Genomic DNA, 19294 nt, shown 5'->3' with positions numbered 1-19294 from the left:
CATGCCCTCCGGCATTTCCTATTGTACACTCAGAGAGGGGGGGGGGAGAAGGATCGGTCAAGCAGAGACAGTGAGAAGGCAGCTGACACGAAATGAAGCATTTTATTATAATCTGGAATTCCCAAATGAAGAAGTAATGGACATTGAAAGATATGGCGCGTATAACTCATTCTCGTGAAGCAGGGCATGATTTCCGCTTCGCGAACCAACGCAAAAATCAAGGTAACGCAGAGCTGTTGCCGTAAATGGGTGTGTGTTTTACGACGATGGTACAGCAGTTTAATATATAACTTGAAAGATATTACATCACTGGAAACTATTGCATGCATGGGGTAGTGAAAATTAAAAAAAATTATGACAGAATATAATGTATATGTGACATGTGTTATGAAACCAATATTTATACCCGTTCATTTTTCTTTGTATTTACCAAGTACAACTATGTAATCAAATTGAAGAAATCGTCATCGTATACTTCAAAGGAATCGATAGATAAGAATACGTCAAACCAGAAAGCACCAGTATAAAACAATTGAACTTTAAAACAACAAACAAGGACGGATATGTAGCTGACTATTTTACCTTGAAACAGCCAGCGCATAAGACGTTCAACAACTGTTTCAAACGTTCTGATCAATCTACAAGTAATTACAATTACGAATAAATGCTGCAATAACATTCGTTATGTAATACTCGAACTATAATGAAAGGTTTTTATAAAAACCCACGAAAACCAGAAAATATCAAAATAACTGCGGAATTCCTTCTCTATGCAAACTGAAAGTGATTTGAACATGTTTACGAAGAGGACAAACAAAAAATGTCTGATCGCTCTGTTATGGTTGACATATAGGCTTTAAATGTTTCAAAAGACAATTTCCAGCCTTCTTTGATGCTTAACGATAATATTAGCTAGCGAAGTAGCCACAACAACATCCAAGACAGCAGCTCGACCCCATCAGTATATAGGTCCCGTTCAGCAGCCAAAACGAGAACAGATACAGAGTCTTGTGGCAGTAGTCATCCGCTTCCACATCGTAGTAGTTTGGCTCATGTGTTCTGTAGATCCACACGTTACCTGTAAAAACACACAAAGACCCATTAGCAACAGTAGGAAGTCTGTGACTCCATTATAGCAGTCAACAGGGGAGCTTCGGGACAGGTGAATAAAGTGTATCAATTTGTCATCAGACAATTGACCGCGTTCATCGACATCTCTAGAAAATAATTTTTCATTTTTTAGTGAAAGACGCGGGAATGGGATGACTTGAAAACATTGAAGAGGACGTGGTGGCCTCAAATTTTCAACTCAAAGTCACAGATCATTGTTCAGTGATTATGTACATTTTACTAAACATTCTTTTACAAATTGTTTGTCAAAGAGTACTGGAAAAGACAGAAAGAGAAGTGTTGCAATCTGTAGTACAAATTTTACATCTGATCATTCATATCAAAGTGTCATCGATTGAAATACATATATAGCTAAATATTTAAAACTTATTTCATCAAATTCATTTACATCCAATAAAAGAATTTTTCTGAATTGATATCCTCAGTATTCATCAACAATCATGGTTGAAAATATAAGATACCGTGAAGAAGCAAGGTTACTGACAATTTTTTGACCAAATTTAATGAAATGAGGGTATTTGGTCAGATTCTTTAGAGTTATATTGGCTATGGCTTGTTATTTTTATGACAGTGTTTTTGTTTTTTCAATGTCTTGTTTTGTTCTTTTTAGTGAGTTGCCGGGCAACGTGCAGAACTGAATGCAGAAGAGGAGCTCAAGAATAAGGAATGAGACGGCCTTCCAACGGTTCTTATACGTGTACATTTTACAGTAGCTCAAGGAAGGAAATAGAATAGCTCCGATCCCCTCAGAAATTACCTGCGATAAACCAGGCCATCATGAAAATACCAATTAATCCATAAAAACACAACATGCAGCTATGGACAGTAGCACACTCGTCCTCGTCACCGCAACATATCAACTGACACTGGTACATCATACCGGCAAATATTGACAGGAGGGTAGCTACAATCGTGAAAGTGCCACTGACGATCAGAAAAATTGGTATGTATGGTTCAGCCGGACATTGGTCTTTGTAAATGGCTCCTGAGTTGGGGAAGAAATTGTACATTGTTAGAAACTAGAGTAATTGTAATGACTTGACGAGCTTTCATGCTCTGAAGACAAACATAGGTGGCTTAAAAATTGAAAATAATGGTTCATATGGCAGGAAATACACTGGCATGCAGATTTCAGGGAATGCCTATGACAGGCCATGACCAGTGCCTATCATATGTGAAGTTTAAAAACCTCTGTTACAGGGTCTGAAATTTTGATCAAATTTAAGTGCTGTGTCAGCAAGCCTGCATCAGCTCTCTTAGCAAATACCTGGCAGTAATCAGATTTTTTGCACTGTAGCTATTAGGGGGCTGTTGATTATAAAAACTGACGCGCTAGAAACGTAATTCCATTGTTTGATTTGGAACGAAAGCGCCTCGGGGACAGAAATCAGGGCTTTTAAATTTTCTCGATTCTCTTCTGACCTACTACTTTTGGGGACTCATTTTAAAGCTCTTGATGTAAGAAAAGTTTTCACCGTCTTAGTTTTTTCGAAAATCGAAAATTATATTTTTCCCAAAGAGTTAACGCAGGGTGACCCTTCATTTTTTATTCTTGCTTTGATAAGAGAATAATCTTTACGGCCCTGATACGGTTTTTGCGGCCCGAGGTCGTACGGCGGAAGGGCCCGAGCGTGCGAGGGCCCGTACGCTGTACGACCAAGGCCGTAAAGGTTTTATACCTTATGGAATCATCATGATAAATATGTAGTTTACATATTAATCAGCATCGTTTTGGAGAAAAAATGCGTGCGATATCAAAAATTCACTACCATTTGTCTCTTCCCGTCGCGAATTGACATACATAATGACGTCATTTGTTTAGCTGCGCAAAGCAATATGCGTACTAGTACGTGGCCAACAGAGATCCAGGCTGAAATCGAGGTGTAAGAAGGACAAAAGCGCGATATCAATATATTGGTATATATACTGAACAGGCACGCATAACAATAACCCGCCGCGTCAACCTTTTTTTCTGTTCATGAGAAATAAAATAAGAAAACCCCCCAAAAACAAAACGAAAACATACGCAACGATAGTGCATAACACATTGCTCTATAAAACAGAACTGTAAACAAAATAACTGACACTAACATTCCATTCAGAACTGTACACAGATGTCACTGTTATATTAAGCCGTCAAAACTGTGCAATGCTGCACTGAAAGTCAAACCACAGAACTGTTGCTATACAAAAATACTAAAACACTGTTGGAACTATTTTGGGTAATTGGATGGTTAAATAGGGTAATTTTAACCTGCAAATGTAAGCTCATCTGCTTTTCTTTTTACGTTACACACTTGTTTTTATGAGTAATTTGTAATATTACAACATTCAGCTATATGGCGTCAAACACTTTTGAGAAGTTTGAAAAATATGTTAATCCAATTATCCCCAATTAGTTCCATTCGTGTTTAAAGCAACACTGCTGTACATTTATCTCTGCGTGCATTCCTATGTTGTTTTCATGTTTTCTTGTGCGCTCTTGTTGGTTGAAGAATATAAAAATGAGTATAAAAAAAAACCGCGTCACCGCATCATGTTTGCGATATGTCTTGGATGAGAAACAAACTTTTTATTTTTCTTGGCCTTAGTATACACAGGATTTCATTAGAATTTGGAAATATAAGCCGATGTCACCGTCGCGGCTCCGCGGTCGCCTCGCGCAACTACGATCTGAGCGAGTAGACGTTTTCCTACTCTCGCGCTTGCTTTGTGTACGAATGGAACGTTTGCGGATAGCAACGCGCGTAGCAACCAGAATCGAGGTAGTTCAGAAATGCACGTGATTGCCCATATTTTTGCAGGCCGGGGAGTGATATGTAAAAAACTGCACGGATGTGAGGGCGCTTTCCCTCATGGCTTTAGACAGGCACGTGTATGTTGGTGTATGGTAATGGTCGAAAGTTTAATTGAAGAAAGTTTCAGCAGAAGTTTAAGTCTTTAGGCCTACTTTGGAGGCGCGAACTTCCTTAAAGGTATACAATCACCTGTAATTTAAATATGCCCATATATGTCAAAGGGTCTTTCCTTAGTATTCAAAATGCCCATGTTAGGGCGCTGTTTTTTAAAAATCTGTGATTGGTTAGATTTTCTCTTTCCATGGTAACTGTGGCAAAATTTAGGTATACTGCCACCTGTTCCAATTTTGCCACAGTTACCATGGAAAGAGAAAATCTAACCAATCACAGATTTTAAGCGGGTGGCCGCTTTTTAAAAATAGCGCCCTCACATAGGCATTTTGAATACCAAGGAACGCCCCTTTGACCGTATATTGGCATATTTAGATTACAGGTAACTGTATACCTTTAAGGGTGATCGAGATACTTGCACGTTATCATAGCTGCAAACAATAAAACGCGCACTCTACGACGCGCGCGTCCACTGTATACATGTACCGGACCGTGCTCACTGTAAAAATTACACTGTGGTTTTGATGGAAACCTATCTTCATACAACTTATTGTCAGAGCTTTTAGCATGAAAGCGAACGTTGTTAGTGATGATTGAATGATCATTATACTATCTTCGAGTTGTAAGTTTTAAATGTTTGAATGTTGATATATTTACAAAGTATTTAAATATTCCAACAAAATGATTTGGAAAGGACATATTTCTCATCAAATTGTGATTTTTCCCATTTCACATATGGGAAGGGGTAATGTTAAGCGATGTACCATTGTAAATAGGCTGGTGACCCCATATCTTTATTTGATGCATATAATGTGCATATCTGAACAATAATTTATGTGAAAATAAACGAAATTGTTGGATTGGAAATCTAAATAATTCTACAAAGTATGGATAAGGCGTGGTCATTACATTTAAGTTTACAACGGCTTTAACTAAACTTTTCAAAAGTGACGCAGCGCAAACATCACAGCACATTAAAAAATAATAAGGGAACAACGTAAGCATGTCAAGTGTTATAAAATACATACTAAGAAATCTTTATAGTCGTACTATAGCGCCCCTTTATTACCCATTGTGGCTGGGCGTTACCATAAACACGTCATCCCTTTCCCTCGGCCTTCGGCCTCGAGCAAGAAGCGACGTATTCCTGGTAAGGGTGACCCTATTATTTTTTTTTGTTTCTCATCTCCAGAGGAATACTCGGGCAGGGCGGGCGGTCGAAATAAAAAAAACAAAAACAAAACAAGTACCAAAAACAAACAAAACTGTATTTGTTTCAGTTCAATGTTCTGTCCATTCAGTCTCTACACTTTTTAAGTACAAAAAAACGTGTATTTGTTTCAGTTCAATGTTTTGTCCATTCAGTTACTGCAATGTCTTTCAGTTCAGTGTTCTGTGCTCTCTGTCCTTTCAGCCTGAGTCGCTGCAATCTCACAATTTGATGACGGTGGTGCTGTTGCTAGGATGATCGCCTCAGAGGCGGCGCAAAATTTTTTTTTTATTTTCATGTCGGAGCTGAAATTTACGGTCCGTCGGGAGATGAGAAACACAAAAAATAAAAAATGTCGCCCTAACCCACGGTCCTCGGGGTAATACGACGGGTCTGTAGCCCGCATTACCAGACAGTACGTGTTCACTATAGCTTCTCACCAATGACTATCATCGTAATCGGCACAGACAGTGATATTCCGACGACCACAAGGAAAATCATGAGGACCAAGGCTAGAATACAAAAGAATATGATAATTACACTTCATTGAAAGAGTAACGCGGAAATATGAATGGAAACTGTAAAATGTATGCTGCATTTCTTTCATAGGAGGAATCATGTCAAGTCATAACGTCATACGATCATTATCTGAATCTCTCATTAAGGTAGAATGTGCCTCTGGGATAGATATTTGGACTCTTGCGTATGGGTAGGTGGCTTGCGTGTAAGTCAGCTTGGGTACAGTACTTCAATTACGTTGTTGAACTTGACAACACTCAAGATGGCAGTCTGGGTTAAAGATTCTCGTGTGCTATCCATTTATATCTGGATTTGAGAAAACAATGGTTGAAAGTTTCATTGAGGAAAGTCTGAGCAAAAGTTTGTCCTTCGCTTTTGAGGTACATACTACCTTAATTGAACAGTGCTCACATGCTGACTGTGAAGTCTTTTTATCGCATATTCTCAACGATGGGGCCGCGCAAGGCGAGGCTGTTCGTTCACGTAACACAAAGTGAGCTTTATTTACTCTCATTTTTTCTTGTTTTTGCGTGCGAACTCGCAGTCCCAACCTCCCCCAATCATGATTTAGGGCGCGCAGCATGCAATACGACATATTCTCAGGCAGCAAAGGTCTATGAAAGAATCTCGACTTATATTATACTGGCTTTACAGAATATTCATTTGATCATGTATCCATGCCAACATCTCATTATAAGTCACAGTGACGTTTTTTCTCAAAATACCGTTATTGAAATTTTGCGGTAAAGATTGAGATACACACAACACGATTGGAACTAATTTGGGATAATTGGATGTTGAAGTAATGTCTTTAAAATCTGCAAATGTAAGCTAATCTGCTTTTCTTTTTACATTGCACACTTGTTTTTATGAGTAATTTGTAATATTGAGACATTCAGCTATAGGGGACCTAACATTTTTGAGAAATTTGAAAAATATGATGATCCAATTATCCCAAATTAGTTCCAATCGTGTTACACATTAAACGTCATCGGTTGTGGGATACACTCGAAGAACACTTCACTGAAAAAACAAACTGGTTCCGCTCTTAGCGTTCTACAGTATGTCGCCGAATTGGAATTTTGATCCAATATCACCTGTTCTCTGTGTCATATCAGCATTCGTGTCACTTGTGTGGTGAAATCGTCTTGCGTCTGACAGAGCGCAAACGAAGTTCATGCTGATATGTCAGGTGGTATTGGGTAACAACCTCAAAATATCTTGCAAACCAGAAATATAGAAAAAGCTTGTCATACAGAGACAAAAGGAAATACAAAAGGAAATGTAAAAATACAGAAGCCTGGCCCAGAATTCGAAGTAGGTGTACTACTTACCTGAACCGCATATTATAGCACAAAGTGAAGTGCAAAAGTCTCTGACTCCCGTTGATTCTCGTCTTGCTGTTGTCAAGCGATGTATTACGCCATCTAAAGATAAAATCAGTGAGAGAGAGAGAGAGAGAGAGAGAGAGAGAGAGAGAGAGAGAGAGAGAGAGGAGAGAGAGAGAGAGAGAGAGAGAGAGAGAGAGAGAGAGAGAGAGAGGAGAGAGAGAGAGGAGAGAGAGAGAGAGAGAGTCATAAGATAGTGGCAAAAGTATGTAGAAATGAAATTAGAACAGTTTGCAAATCATAAAATAACTCCAATATTGGTGTGACTACAAAATTTTGGAAATAAGCTATTCACCCTCAATCATACTTTTCATCATCCCGATTCCACGTATCATTACCTGTTGATATTTGGTCAATCTCAGTATAAGAAGCCTCGCAAATATATTCACCATTTCAAACATCCTGTTCTGAATAAGCAAACGTACATATTGATTGACAAATCCATTCATTATTTTTTGCATAATTACATATCATTTATTAGGGAAAGACTGCATTAACTTGCATGGTACCTGAAACCCGGGTCCTTGCCTTACCAACTCGGGTGACAAACAGAAGACTTTTAATCCCCCAAGGTGTGAATGTTTATCTTATCCAGCTGGTGCCATTGTAGTGCAATTGTAGGAAAGGCAGGTCTGTGAAATTGATCCTCTGATAACTAAATAGGGAAATAGGGTATTCCTAAGTTAATGGAGCTTTCCCGTAATGTGCTGCCTAATCTTAGCAAGCTGAATACGTCTTTACTAAATGCAAAAATGGTAAACGAAGGAGAATTCCTTGACATGAATGGAAGAAGCATACCTTCATCAGGTTCGTCGCCTGGATAAGGATTTACCTGTTATGTGAAACAATACATAAATCATGTCAACATAGCAGTTCTCTGTGTACCTGGCTATCGTATTATCTAGTTACCATGAATGTGCATGTTGGTTGATTTGAATCGAGCTATAAAATCGATGTTTATCATATACCTACATTCACATGCCTGTGTAAAGCTATACCTCACATCCATGCATTTTTTTTACGTATCACACCCCGGACCGGTGCCCAAATATGCCGCGGCAATCGCGTGCATTTCTGAACTAACTCGATTCTGGTTTTCGCTGATCACAGCGTCTCACGTGACCAGACAAGCAGCACGTAGTAAGACGCACTCTTTGTGCAGAACACTGTGCTTGTCACTTAGGCGGGGACCAGCCAAGATTCTGGTTAGTACGCGCGTTGCTATCCGCAAACGTTTCATTCGTGTACAAAGCCAGCGCGAGATTAGGCCAAAACAAATAAATTTTGCTGTTCCTATAAAATGGTTTTCAAAAATAAATGGGTAGGTAGGTCGGCAGGAATTTTTTATCAAAATATTTTAATTTTTAAATATGCATTTTTCAGGGGTTCAGGGCGGTCAAACACTGGCCACAACATTTCCAGAAAATGCATAATACATAGAAAGGAAAAAAAAAACTGCATGGAAGACATTCTCGTTCAAGCAAAAATCAAATGCCAAGTAACGAACGCGTGATTTTATTGGTTTTTCTTTCTTTCTTTTTTTACTTCCGTGTTTACGTAGCTCTAAAAAGTTTAGGGTCGGCAAGTCAAAAATAGGGTAGGTCGGGTTATCGGAACAGCATTGTTTGTTCAGCCTCAGAAAAACGTCTCCTCGCTCAGATCGTAGCAGCGCGTGGCAACAGTGGAGCCGCGCCGGTGACATCGACTTATTCTAGTTAAATCCTGTGTGTACTAAGTGCACGGCTGTTCAGTATAAATTACAAGAAATTGGCATCACGCTTTTGTCCTTCTTACACATCGATTTCAGCCTTTATAGATGGATATCTATTGCGTTGGTCACGTAATAGTACGGATGTTGCTTTTAGCGCTCTAGAATTCTGTAGGTAAACAAATGACGTCTTATATATGTCAATCCGCGACGGAAAGCGGCCATCGCTTTTCCGAAAAATTGACACAAATGGCAAAGAATTTTTGATATCGCACGCATTTTGTATCTCCTAAAATATCATGCTGAATATTATCATTCCATAAGGTATATGATAAAACCTTTACGGCCCGGATATGGCTTTTGCTGACCTTGGGGAACCGTCATTATTTACAGACTGGGGGGGGGGGGGGTCGGAGGAATTTCATCGAAAAGTCCAAAATTTCCAGTAACCCCCCTTGCCAACCATGGTGAATTTGAGTACTCCCTCTCTAACTCAGAGATGTTGACTGCCTCCGACTTAGAAGAGTTAAATACCAATACATGTATTTGTAAAATTTACAAAATACAGCAATAGTAAAAACCTTTCAAATCCTGACGTACCTTTCCAGCTGAGATTATTATTGGTTATCTTATGACGTTTGAAAAAAGTGAAACCAACAAAATGAAATGAACAGTGACAACAAAATACAGATATAAAAGCTCACGCTATAACCAGTATCCAACCATATAATATTGTTTGATTTGGATGGGTATCATGACAGGGTTTTCACTAGGATATCTGACTGGGCAGAACTTAAAAGTACATGGAGAGAATACGCGAGAGGCTGAGGTGGGAAGTGTCAGACGGGACTGTCGTATAGGGCCGTAAAGATTATTACCGGGAAATAAAAAATGCCACTTTATGAGAATTAAGATACAAGTTCCGCGCGTGTCAATAATAATGTGCCATGCCAATTGAAACAGTTGAATGCATTTTAAAGGAAATATTCATTACATAAAGTGAAAATAGAATTACAAAGTAACAACTACAATGAATACAGAAGTCGGTATGAAAAGAAGACTTTCAATTTTCTCACGCTTTTCTGAGCAGTAGATATTAAACTTCATCTCAATGGGCCGAAATTCGAACATAGCACTCAGAGTTACTTTTATCATAGACTCTCGAGAAAAACTTTCTCGAGAGTCTATGCTTTTATCAAGCACGGCCCATCTTACTCTATGACACCTTATGACTAACAACACCGAGTCCAATTGAGAGCACTGTATCGTTTACATAAAATGTCACGTGAAAATAAAAAAAAAGGATAAACCACTCCCTATTTTATTTTCCTGGTCCGCCATGATCACTGTTCCTCAGCTGTTCTGTGCATGTACAGTCATGACAACACTGCAACATACCGAAGTAATCTGAAATGGCCAGGCGATTTTAGTTTTAAACCTTGCCCGCGTGTTTTTTTCAAATCGATTTTGCTCGGTAAGATTGTATTCTTTCTTTATCATGGTTGTAGTCTTTTTGAAAGTACGATTGACACAAATATGTATAAATTGCTAGTTTACTTTGATGTCAAATCGTCCAACTTTTCTTCAGGCGCATCGTAAGAGTTGCATTCAATACCGTGATTTGGGTGTTTGTGTTACAAAATCAACAGGCGCAAGTTGAAGAACAACAAGTAGCCCAAGAAGGGTTCGTCAAAAAATAACGATATCACTGCCCCCAGTGGTTTGTGTTCATTTGTGTTGTGCAAAACAACAGTTAATCACACTTAAGTTTCATGCAATTATCGAGGGTCGACATTGAAGGATGACAAGCGATAACACCGTGCTATGGTCTCTATCGACGGAACATCAAATTCTGAGCACAATCCAGCCCTTAAATAAATGGGTGCAAGACATTATCAATATGTATTGCATAAATAATTCAGTGACAATAGTTGCATCGTGGCTATATGGTGGTGACACGGGGAAGAATGCTGAACATGAACTTGATTCAAAATACGGTAAAACTGTTTTACTGGGGAGGATCTACACTTAATCTTAAATTTTGACTTCCTGATTGTATTGCTTTGTAAATAAACGAAAATGGCGACATAAATTTAAATATTACAGTGGCTTTCTCTTTCTTGCTCTTGCTAAATCTCAAATATTCGTTTCACAGTGTTCTGTTCCCTCCGGTAAATCAGCATTTTCTTTGAAAGCCGAAAGACGCTTGCGATGCCCCAGTGAAACTAAAGAGAGATAGATACACCCTTACTTGCACGCATCGAGAACGAGACGGCATATGCAACTGAACCGTTTCAGACGCAGCCATTCACAATAATGCGTAATAATGTATCCTTACCCGGATAATGATGATGGACGAAAGAACAACTTTAAGCGTGGTCGTGCACATCATGAAGTGCGAAGTTTGCTTGAGTCTATTATGGGCGGAAATTAGGAAACATCAAGGACCACAAACAATACTGGATAATCAGATATCTTATCAGTAATAATCTGGGGTATGACGGCAAGAAATTTACTGGTCAGTATTGATAAAGCTGGCAATAAAAAGCTGTTAAAGTCTGTAATGTTAATTATAATTAACTCATAGGTCGCCCCGTGTTTGCGTCTTACTTAATGTCAAAATATTCACAAACTCGAACCGCCTGTGACTATAGCCTTGCATTTAGAACTTCAAAATCACTGTTTCCTTCTAAACGACTTGGTCACTGACCATTCTTTAAGCCGAGGCTGAGGCTATAAAACTGACAGAGAGTGGCGAATATAGAACCCTAACAGTACAGTTTACATTTCTGTCGAAGAGCTTCGACATACAAACATGATCAGTCTTTTTTGAAACCAGTTACGTACAATTAGATATCACAAACTCTGCATCATCATTGCTCCATTACATCATTGAATAAGATGAGAAGTTGATAAAAGGTCTGAAATTCACATATATTTATGAATGTCCATGTCCCACTCTCTCAGTATGAGAGAGAGCACCTAGGCTCCAACAGAGTGGACAAAAAGGCAGTAATCCACTGTCTTAATGACAGTTTTATAATTTCAATATTTCCTTTTAACACAATTCTAGAAACAATGAGCGCGATCATGCGTTGATAACACCGAGCTACATGGTCAGCACTCTGTTATTTATATCAAAACACAATGGAAAATGATTGGCCACTCACTCGATTATCCGCCATCACTGTTCCTCTGTTGTTTCACCCTCTGATCAGTGACATAAGTGACTAGACATGCACATCAACATGTGCCAATATATCCCAGTTGGCTAAAGTGGTCAGGTGACTGAAGTTGCATTTTTGGTAGTAGAATTTGTTTCTGTGTACTCAACGGGTACAACTGTGCACTCAGCCACAAACAGAAGGCATCAGGTTAAAGGTCGCTCCCTTTCCTTTATTTGCATTTAACGGTCGCTCCCTATTTCTGATTGAAAATCTTATTGCTCACATTAATATTTCAGCAAGGACAATCAACAATCGCTTTACGGCAACTAAAAAAACTTGTTGGCACCACGACTATAGGTTTATAGCATTTCAGTCGCCGACCCCCTTTAAAAATGTTAAGTTTAGTTAGCCCTTTATTTGCCCAGAGCAGTTGCGCCATCGCAAATATTCAGTTTTCAGCTTGAGTCGAAAAAATCTAAATCGAATAACAATCAGGATGCGGTCATGACATATTCGTCTTCCTTATATAAATTGCTAGTTTAGCCTGATTTTCAACAGTCTAATGCTCTTCACGGGTATCATAGTAGTTTCGCTATATGTGTGAAATTGACCCCATGAAACTTACATCAACTATTTACGACTTTTGTAAACATACATGTAATATTTATGTTTACAAAAGTCATAAATAGCTGATTTTTGATCTAGAAACATGGAGATTCTGGACTCAAGACTTTCCAATACCGTATATTGTCAAGCTCAACCGAACCAACTCTTATTTCCTCATTCTTTCGTCACTTGTCACATTTCAAGTACCTGCATGGGCGATTTTGTGTGCTAGCCACTGTTAGTCCCGTACTTTGACCCTGTGCATTTACGATGCTGAGAAATTCAGACTTCGTTTGTGAAAACAATCTGAAAACAGTCTGAAACGAAAGCGACATCAAAACCTAGGATGTGGTCATGATATGGTCTTTCTTGACGTTGAATATTATACTGTAACCGATTCTATGAAAAGACAGCTAGTTTTTTCGAAAACTACTATCCCCTAACCTTCAGAACGCTCAGCGCAATCAAAAATGAAATTTGCCGTCAGTAATCCTAATGGTCGAAACAGGACAAAATTATAATGATAACAGATTAGGAAAATCAACCGCTAATTACCATGCCGTAAAGAAAAACAATATCATGGCCACATTCTAAGTTTTGAGTCGCTTTCGATTCAGACTGTTTAAACTCATGATGTCTGAATTTCTTTGATGTTGTAAATGCACAGGATCAAAGTACGGAACTAACTATGGTGAGCACACTAAGTCGCCCAAGTACTTGAAATGTAACACGTGACGAAAGAATGAGGAAAAAAAAAAGATGGCTTAGCGTACACTTAGCTTGACAATATAATAACAATAAAGCCTTAAATCTACAGTCTCCATGTTTCTTGGTCAAACATTAGCTATTTATGAATTTTGTAATCATAAATCTAAAATCTCTGGTTTCCACATTCTTTCGTCACTTGATACATTTCTTAAAGGTACACTAGCACCTGTTCCAATTATGCCACAGTTACCGTGGAAAGAGAAAATCTGGCCAATTACAGATTTTAAGCGGGTGGCTGCTTTTTAAAAACAGCGCCCTCACATGGGCATTTTGAATACCAAGGAACGCCCCTTTGACCATATATGGGCATATTTAGATTACAGGTGACTGTATACCTTTAAAACACAGTGCAGTCGCCAGTCATTGTCAGACATATTCTCCTTGACTCCGAATATGTGCAGCAGTGAAAAAATGGATGACATATAAACTGCCCGATTACTGATCTACGTGTATATGTGCTGATGACCGCAATGGCAGAAATCTGTATAATCGAACCATAATACAATGTTACATGCATAAAGAATTGCGTAACTTTAAGATTGTAACATTTAAGGTTAATCATCCTTGTAATAGGGCACTTGAAATAAGTGGCGCCCGTGCTTTAAGGAATGTAACAAGTGATGATAGAACGAGGAACTCAGAGAAATGTAACAAGTGACGAAAGAATGAGGACATCAGAGTTGGCTTAGCGTAAACTTATCTTGACAATATACGGTATTGATAAGCCTGGAGTCTAGAGTCTCTATGCATCTAGATCAAACATCAGATATTTATGGCTTTAGTAATTATAAGTCTAATGTAACTTTTATAGAGTCAATTTCACACTAAATTTGAAAACTAGTACAGAAAATGATAATTTTCAGCCAGAAAAAGTAACTAAAAGCTCATTGAACCTTGCCCCATCTCTTCAAATTTTATAACGCTCGTTGACAGTTATTACACAATTTTGTGGTCTCGTAAGCCATCGTCTTGATGATTTTATAAACTGATATCTTGATGTACTCATCTTAACATCATGCAGTAAATTGTTCCATAACTTTTCATCAGTGTCAGTAATCGCAAACTGATCTTGAGTAGTACGGATTTTGTGCAAAGGCAGATTCACACCAATTTTGAATCTGGTATCATAACAGTGAGTTACTGTCACAAGGCTTAATTTCTCGTGACAATCATATAAAAACACATTACGACAGAGTAAGGGATATTTTTAGTTAAAAAATTGTGTATGTCGCGAGTTTAAACAAAACTTACGAAATTAAAGCAAAACATTATAGATAGTTCCGACTGCCAGAGGAAACAATGCAAGGGTAGTTGCATGGAAACGTAATTATTATGCTTTTCTGTGAAATGGATTTGTTGCTATTGGAGCTATTGTCCCTTGTTTACCGATATCTGTACAGCCACTCAAATCTTGATGTCTTTGTTATATCCCTGGACGAAATATTACTCACAAAATAACAAAGTCTGTAGCAAAAGCCACTACTGTACTTTCCAAAACGAAAGATGCATGGACTCCTGGTTGTCAGACACACAGGTTATGATTGGTTCTCGAATATAGCAGAGTGTGTCATATAAAAAGCCCTTCTTTATAGTAAGAAGTGGTCAAATGTAATGTTAGTTCACCCTCATCCTGGTCCTTTGAGAATCTGTTCATAATTCTGCCTGATGGAGTATTATCGAAGAAATTCATCGGACTTTGGTAGACCTTCTTAAGCAGCTGATCATGTATATTGCTTTATGTATGGAAGATGGCCTGTAAAGAAATTCAAATATGTTTGATGGTGACTAATAAAACATTAGCAAATAATAACTGTCTCAAGGCATGTCTCGCATTTATTTCCGGTAATATCAGTCATGCCTTTGTTTCCTCATGGTTGTCATATGCTTTGCAATGCATGACTTATCATGACCAGAAAGAACATAATTACATTGTGACATCAAACAGAAAATGATCGAAACATTTAATAGAAGCGGGTCTTCGAGATAAAAACTGACTCTATTAATTTTTATCAAAAGCGGTGACTCACCAATTTTTACCTAGGATGACAAATGTTCGGTGTCGCAATAAAATGAGATTTTCCACATTGCTCGTATTAAGGAAAATGCACGAAAAGCTTTCTAGCTGAAGTCGCCCAAAGGCGAACACTTGAATGGTCACAATATTATGATATGATAATACAAGCTGTCTTAGTATAGCGGCGTATCCTGAACAACTTTACAATATTACTAATAAGGTCAAATCATACGACTAGTCATGTCACAGTGTTGCAACACCATAGTCTCCTCGCGGACATAGAAAATCTCAGCCACTGAGAACATAATACAGTAACTGTTGACAATTATTCAGCCGTAATCGAATGAAACAAGGTGTGCCTATGGCCTTGAATGTGATTTAGCTTTAATTAATTCGGCTGCTTTGCCATATTACAATAATTGTGTCACTTTGCTGTGATCTTGACGAGTGGTCTTGACGATCTTGTCGGCTTGCTAGCAGGGTACGCTTAGCTATTGGGGATACCTGATGCCGCCACTTCTAAGCAACTGTTCAAAATTACCCCATTGATATGTTCTCCTTTTTGTTTGCGGACTGTTAATTTATTTACCATGGATGATACTGATAATTAGACCTGTTTTGACTTCATATTTCCAAATATCACGTATATGTTTCGCAGACTTGGATTTTTTTTGGTGATCGGCTGATATTACCGCTCACCAGATAATTACAACTGAGTGAACTGTCAACTCAATTTAGATAGCTGTGCATGGCAGGGCTGTGTGTTACCGGCGTGGTGGGAGGGTAAAATCAGATGATAGTTCGGCGACGTCTGTACTTGCGCGGTGTGCTCTTCAGTCTCTTGCTGTCGCCTCTCACTACGCAAGATATTACCGCGCAAGTACAGACGTCGCCATACTCTACATCTGATTTTAATCAGATTGCTCACAGCCCTGTCATGCAGAGCTTAATTTGGACAGCCAACGTTTCAACGTAAATCAGGAGCAGCAGCAGGAACTCAGTCAAGGTGAACAACTTAACAATCCCGATGTTGAATATCTTGAGATATGAAAACTTCCTGTTGCCAAATAATTAAATTATTCTTCTGAAATATGTACCATTTTATTGGTTATCGCGTCACGGTAACAGGTTACGCAAGAAGCGCTAGTATTTGTACTGGAGTGATATACCTCGGCGCGTTGATTAACTTCACATATCAATTTTGCCGTCAGAGTAATTGGATGGGCTTTCTTTGGAAATATCCGTGGCGGGGTTGACCTTTGACCCGCATAGCGACGCACGCTACCCCACCAACAGATAGCTGCGTTTCCACAGCTATTGGATGGACATGCTATAACGGTTGAGAAAATAAACAATTCAATCAAGTCAATCCTTTCATTTCTATCAGAAATACTTCCAGAAAAAAGTACAGGAATAGGCTGATTCATAATTAGGTCGCGAACTGCCAGGAATGTAACGATGAAACTTTAACGAAATTATGATTAGCCTGATCGTAATATTCACGGGAATGCTTCTATAGACATTTATCAATCTAGATATCATGATAACTCATCTCGTGCTCCACCTAGCCCTCTTCTTAGCATAGACCACGCCTAATCTCAAATAGGAAGTCGGAAAATGGCAAATTTGCAGTCGCCAATTTCAACTTACTGTTTTGAAAGATGAACACCACACTGCACAAAGTTACCGACCATAAATGAAAATAGGCACTTGTCTAAGATAACTATAATTTACGATGACGTTTGTATGTGAAATACTGACTAGCCGCAAAGTACTATCCTCACAAAGGTTTTTACCAAATTCTCATAATTTCACAGGCGTTGAAAACGTGTTCATTTCGAAAAGGACCAAAAGGCGCTTTATCAACGTGAAAGAACGTTTCAAAATTGATAATTAACCTAATTTCTATTTTCTATTTGAATAAATAAGTTGGAATATCGACTGGCCGAAATGCGCCACGGGATAATATTACTGATAATTCGTATTATCGCAAAAGATGTCTCCAGACCTATTATAGGTGGAACTGGTACGTTTGTAGAAATGAAAATGTCACAAAAATGTTTAACGTGAAAATGGACCAAATTATGGTATATCGCATTTGCGTGTATCTGTCAGATTAGAAGCAGGCGTGCTGCCAATTCACAACAGAGATAAATATTTGCAGCAGTATAGTGCCTATCTGCAGACCACCATATCGATTACCAGAGTAAGCTCGGCTATTCAGAATTACCAAATCTGTAAGCTTACGACCAAGTGGGTTGGCCTCAACATTATTTTAGATGAGTTTTGTTTCTTCTATTGAATTTTAGATTTGACCAAGGATGATTCAAAAAAATCAGTGAATCGAGTTTCAAACCAAAAATGTTTGATAATATGTTTAAAATATATGAATGACAATTTTAGGTAGAAAGTGTTTTATAGTTTGGTTAATTTGCTCACAGACAAAGAGAAACTGGCTAGAAATGCGGCACGCCGTTTGATGTCATGGCCGTCTCGATATACTATGGCCTTTTCATATCAAAATGGGCTTCACAGGTGTTATACTTTTTGCAGATTACGTGGGTGGTTTATAATTGCACGATATTATGCGAAACGTAGGACGAGATTTCCCAGAGTCGATGGCGTCGTGCTGCCTGTCGCGTAGCAGCCATGCTTACTTTGTGGGCTTTCAGGGCAGAAACACTGCTTCACGCCAATCAATAAATAACACGGCAGCAGTTTCATAAACTTGTGAAAGGCGATATGACTGACCGTACACCATTGAGTAAAATCTGACAGTATCGATAAAAGACTTTCAAATTTGGTTCTAACATACTTATCATATATCCATAAAATAGTGAGAGGAATTTTTAATATGGTAAAACTCATCTCCCTGTAGCTCAATCCTTTTCCCGTTTTCGCCAGCACGCCAATTCCGCTCAGTACTACACGACAACAACAACACGAACTTTACCGAACATACTTTCGCTTAAAAATGGCGTATGCCAACGTATGAAAAAAATGGCGAATACGCTGGACGTACGTCGAATACGTTATGGGTAAATTTTGTATAATTAAGAACATGCTGAAGCACGCTGATATTCGGTTGTAGTACGGTTAGGTAGTCGAAAACTTTCGTGCATACACAAAACTTTTCGACGTATGCCAAGCTGTGGCTCATACGTCCAGGACACGCGTGCCATAAGTTTTAGGTAGGTTATGCGCTCGTTGATACACATTAACACACGTTACTTGTAAGTTACTCATAAGTCGAAATAGCGATCTTTCACTAAACGAACGTGAAAATCGAACGAGAACGTCGTGTTTCCAAGCGTGCTATTGGTCAACTCTCGTCACATTTGCATGTCTCGTCGCCAAATCTACATAGTGATTGGACTCAAGACTAAGTAATTAGTAGCCGCCGAGGACTCATCTGTTCCTACCGTCGTCTTTCGTCACATTATAATATTCAGACACTGCTTTGTATTGCCGCCATGGTAGCGGTTGATGCATGCCTTCCAATCAGAGAATAGCTTCGCGTATGACAGATGGATAGCAGGACTGTGAGTGAGTGTCGATATAAATGCACACCTGTCATCGTGTTCCTGCGATTCAGGGGATTTGCCATTGTGTTAGCATGTGCTCGTGGCTTTTACAAGTATTGTGGGCTACGCAACCTTGATACATTCACGTCGGAAGAAGAAAAAAAAGAAGAAAATCCATTGAATAGCCCAATTTTGTAATCAAAGTAACTTTGTGGAACCGTTACAGTCACGTTGCATGGCCGTTCGGAATAGCATGACGTTACGAATATTCTCTTGGATGGGTTTCGGTGATTGTGTCTCGAACTGTCACAAGCAGCACTCCCTGTTGTCTATTTTGCGGCCAAAGTCCA

At 38.8% G+C, this 19294-nt stretch overlaps 1 protein-coding gene across 1 annotated transcript; it reads right to left on the bottom strand.

Annotated features, from left to right (window-relative positions):
• Positions 1–99: 99 nt before the first annotated feature.
• LOC139130952 (transmembrane protein 272-like) lies at positions 100–7182 on the bottom strand. The gene is made up of 4 exons (XM_070696808.1): positions 7104–7182; positions 5691–5762; positions 1889–2116; positions 100–1078 (listed from the first exon to the last, which is right to left on the bottom strand). The coding sequence occupies exons 2-4, from the start codon at positions 5749–5751 to the stop codon at positions 909–911; spliced, it is 459 nt and encodes a 152-aa protein (XP_070552909.1). The 5' UTR covers positions 5752–5762; positions 7104–7182; the 3' UTR covers positions 100–908.
• Between the last annotated feature and the right edge of the window lie 12112 nt (positions 7183–19294).

The sequence above is a fragment of the Ptychodera flava genome, chromosome 4 (genome assembly GCF_041260155.1).
Source record: "Ptychodera flava strain L36383 chromosome 4, AS_Pfla_20210202, whole genome shotgun sequence".
NCBI classification, from domain to species: Eukaryota; Metazoa; Hemichordata; class Enteropneusta; family Ptychoderidae; genus Ptychodera; species Ptychodera flava.
This window is presented reverse-complemented; position numbering and strand designations above follow the sequence as displayed.

Coding starts and splice junctions, on each gene's coding strand:
- LOC139130952 (XM_070696808.1), bottom strand. CDS start 5,751: ATGATTTTCCTTGTGGTCGTCGGAATATCACTGTCTGTGCCGATTACG. Junction 2,117..5,690: donor GATTACGATGATAGTCATTG/GTGAGAAGCTAT, acceptor TCCCCAACTCAG/GAGCCATTTACAAAGACCAA. Junction 1,079..1,888: donor GATGGCCTGGTTTATCGCAG/GTAATTTCTGAG, acceptor GTGTTTTTACAG/GTAACGTGTGGATCTACAGA.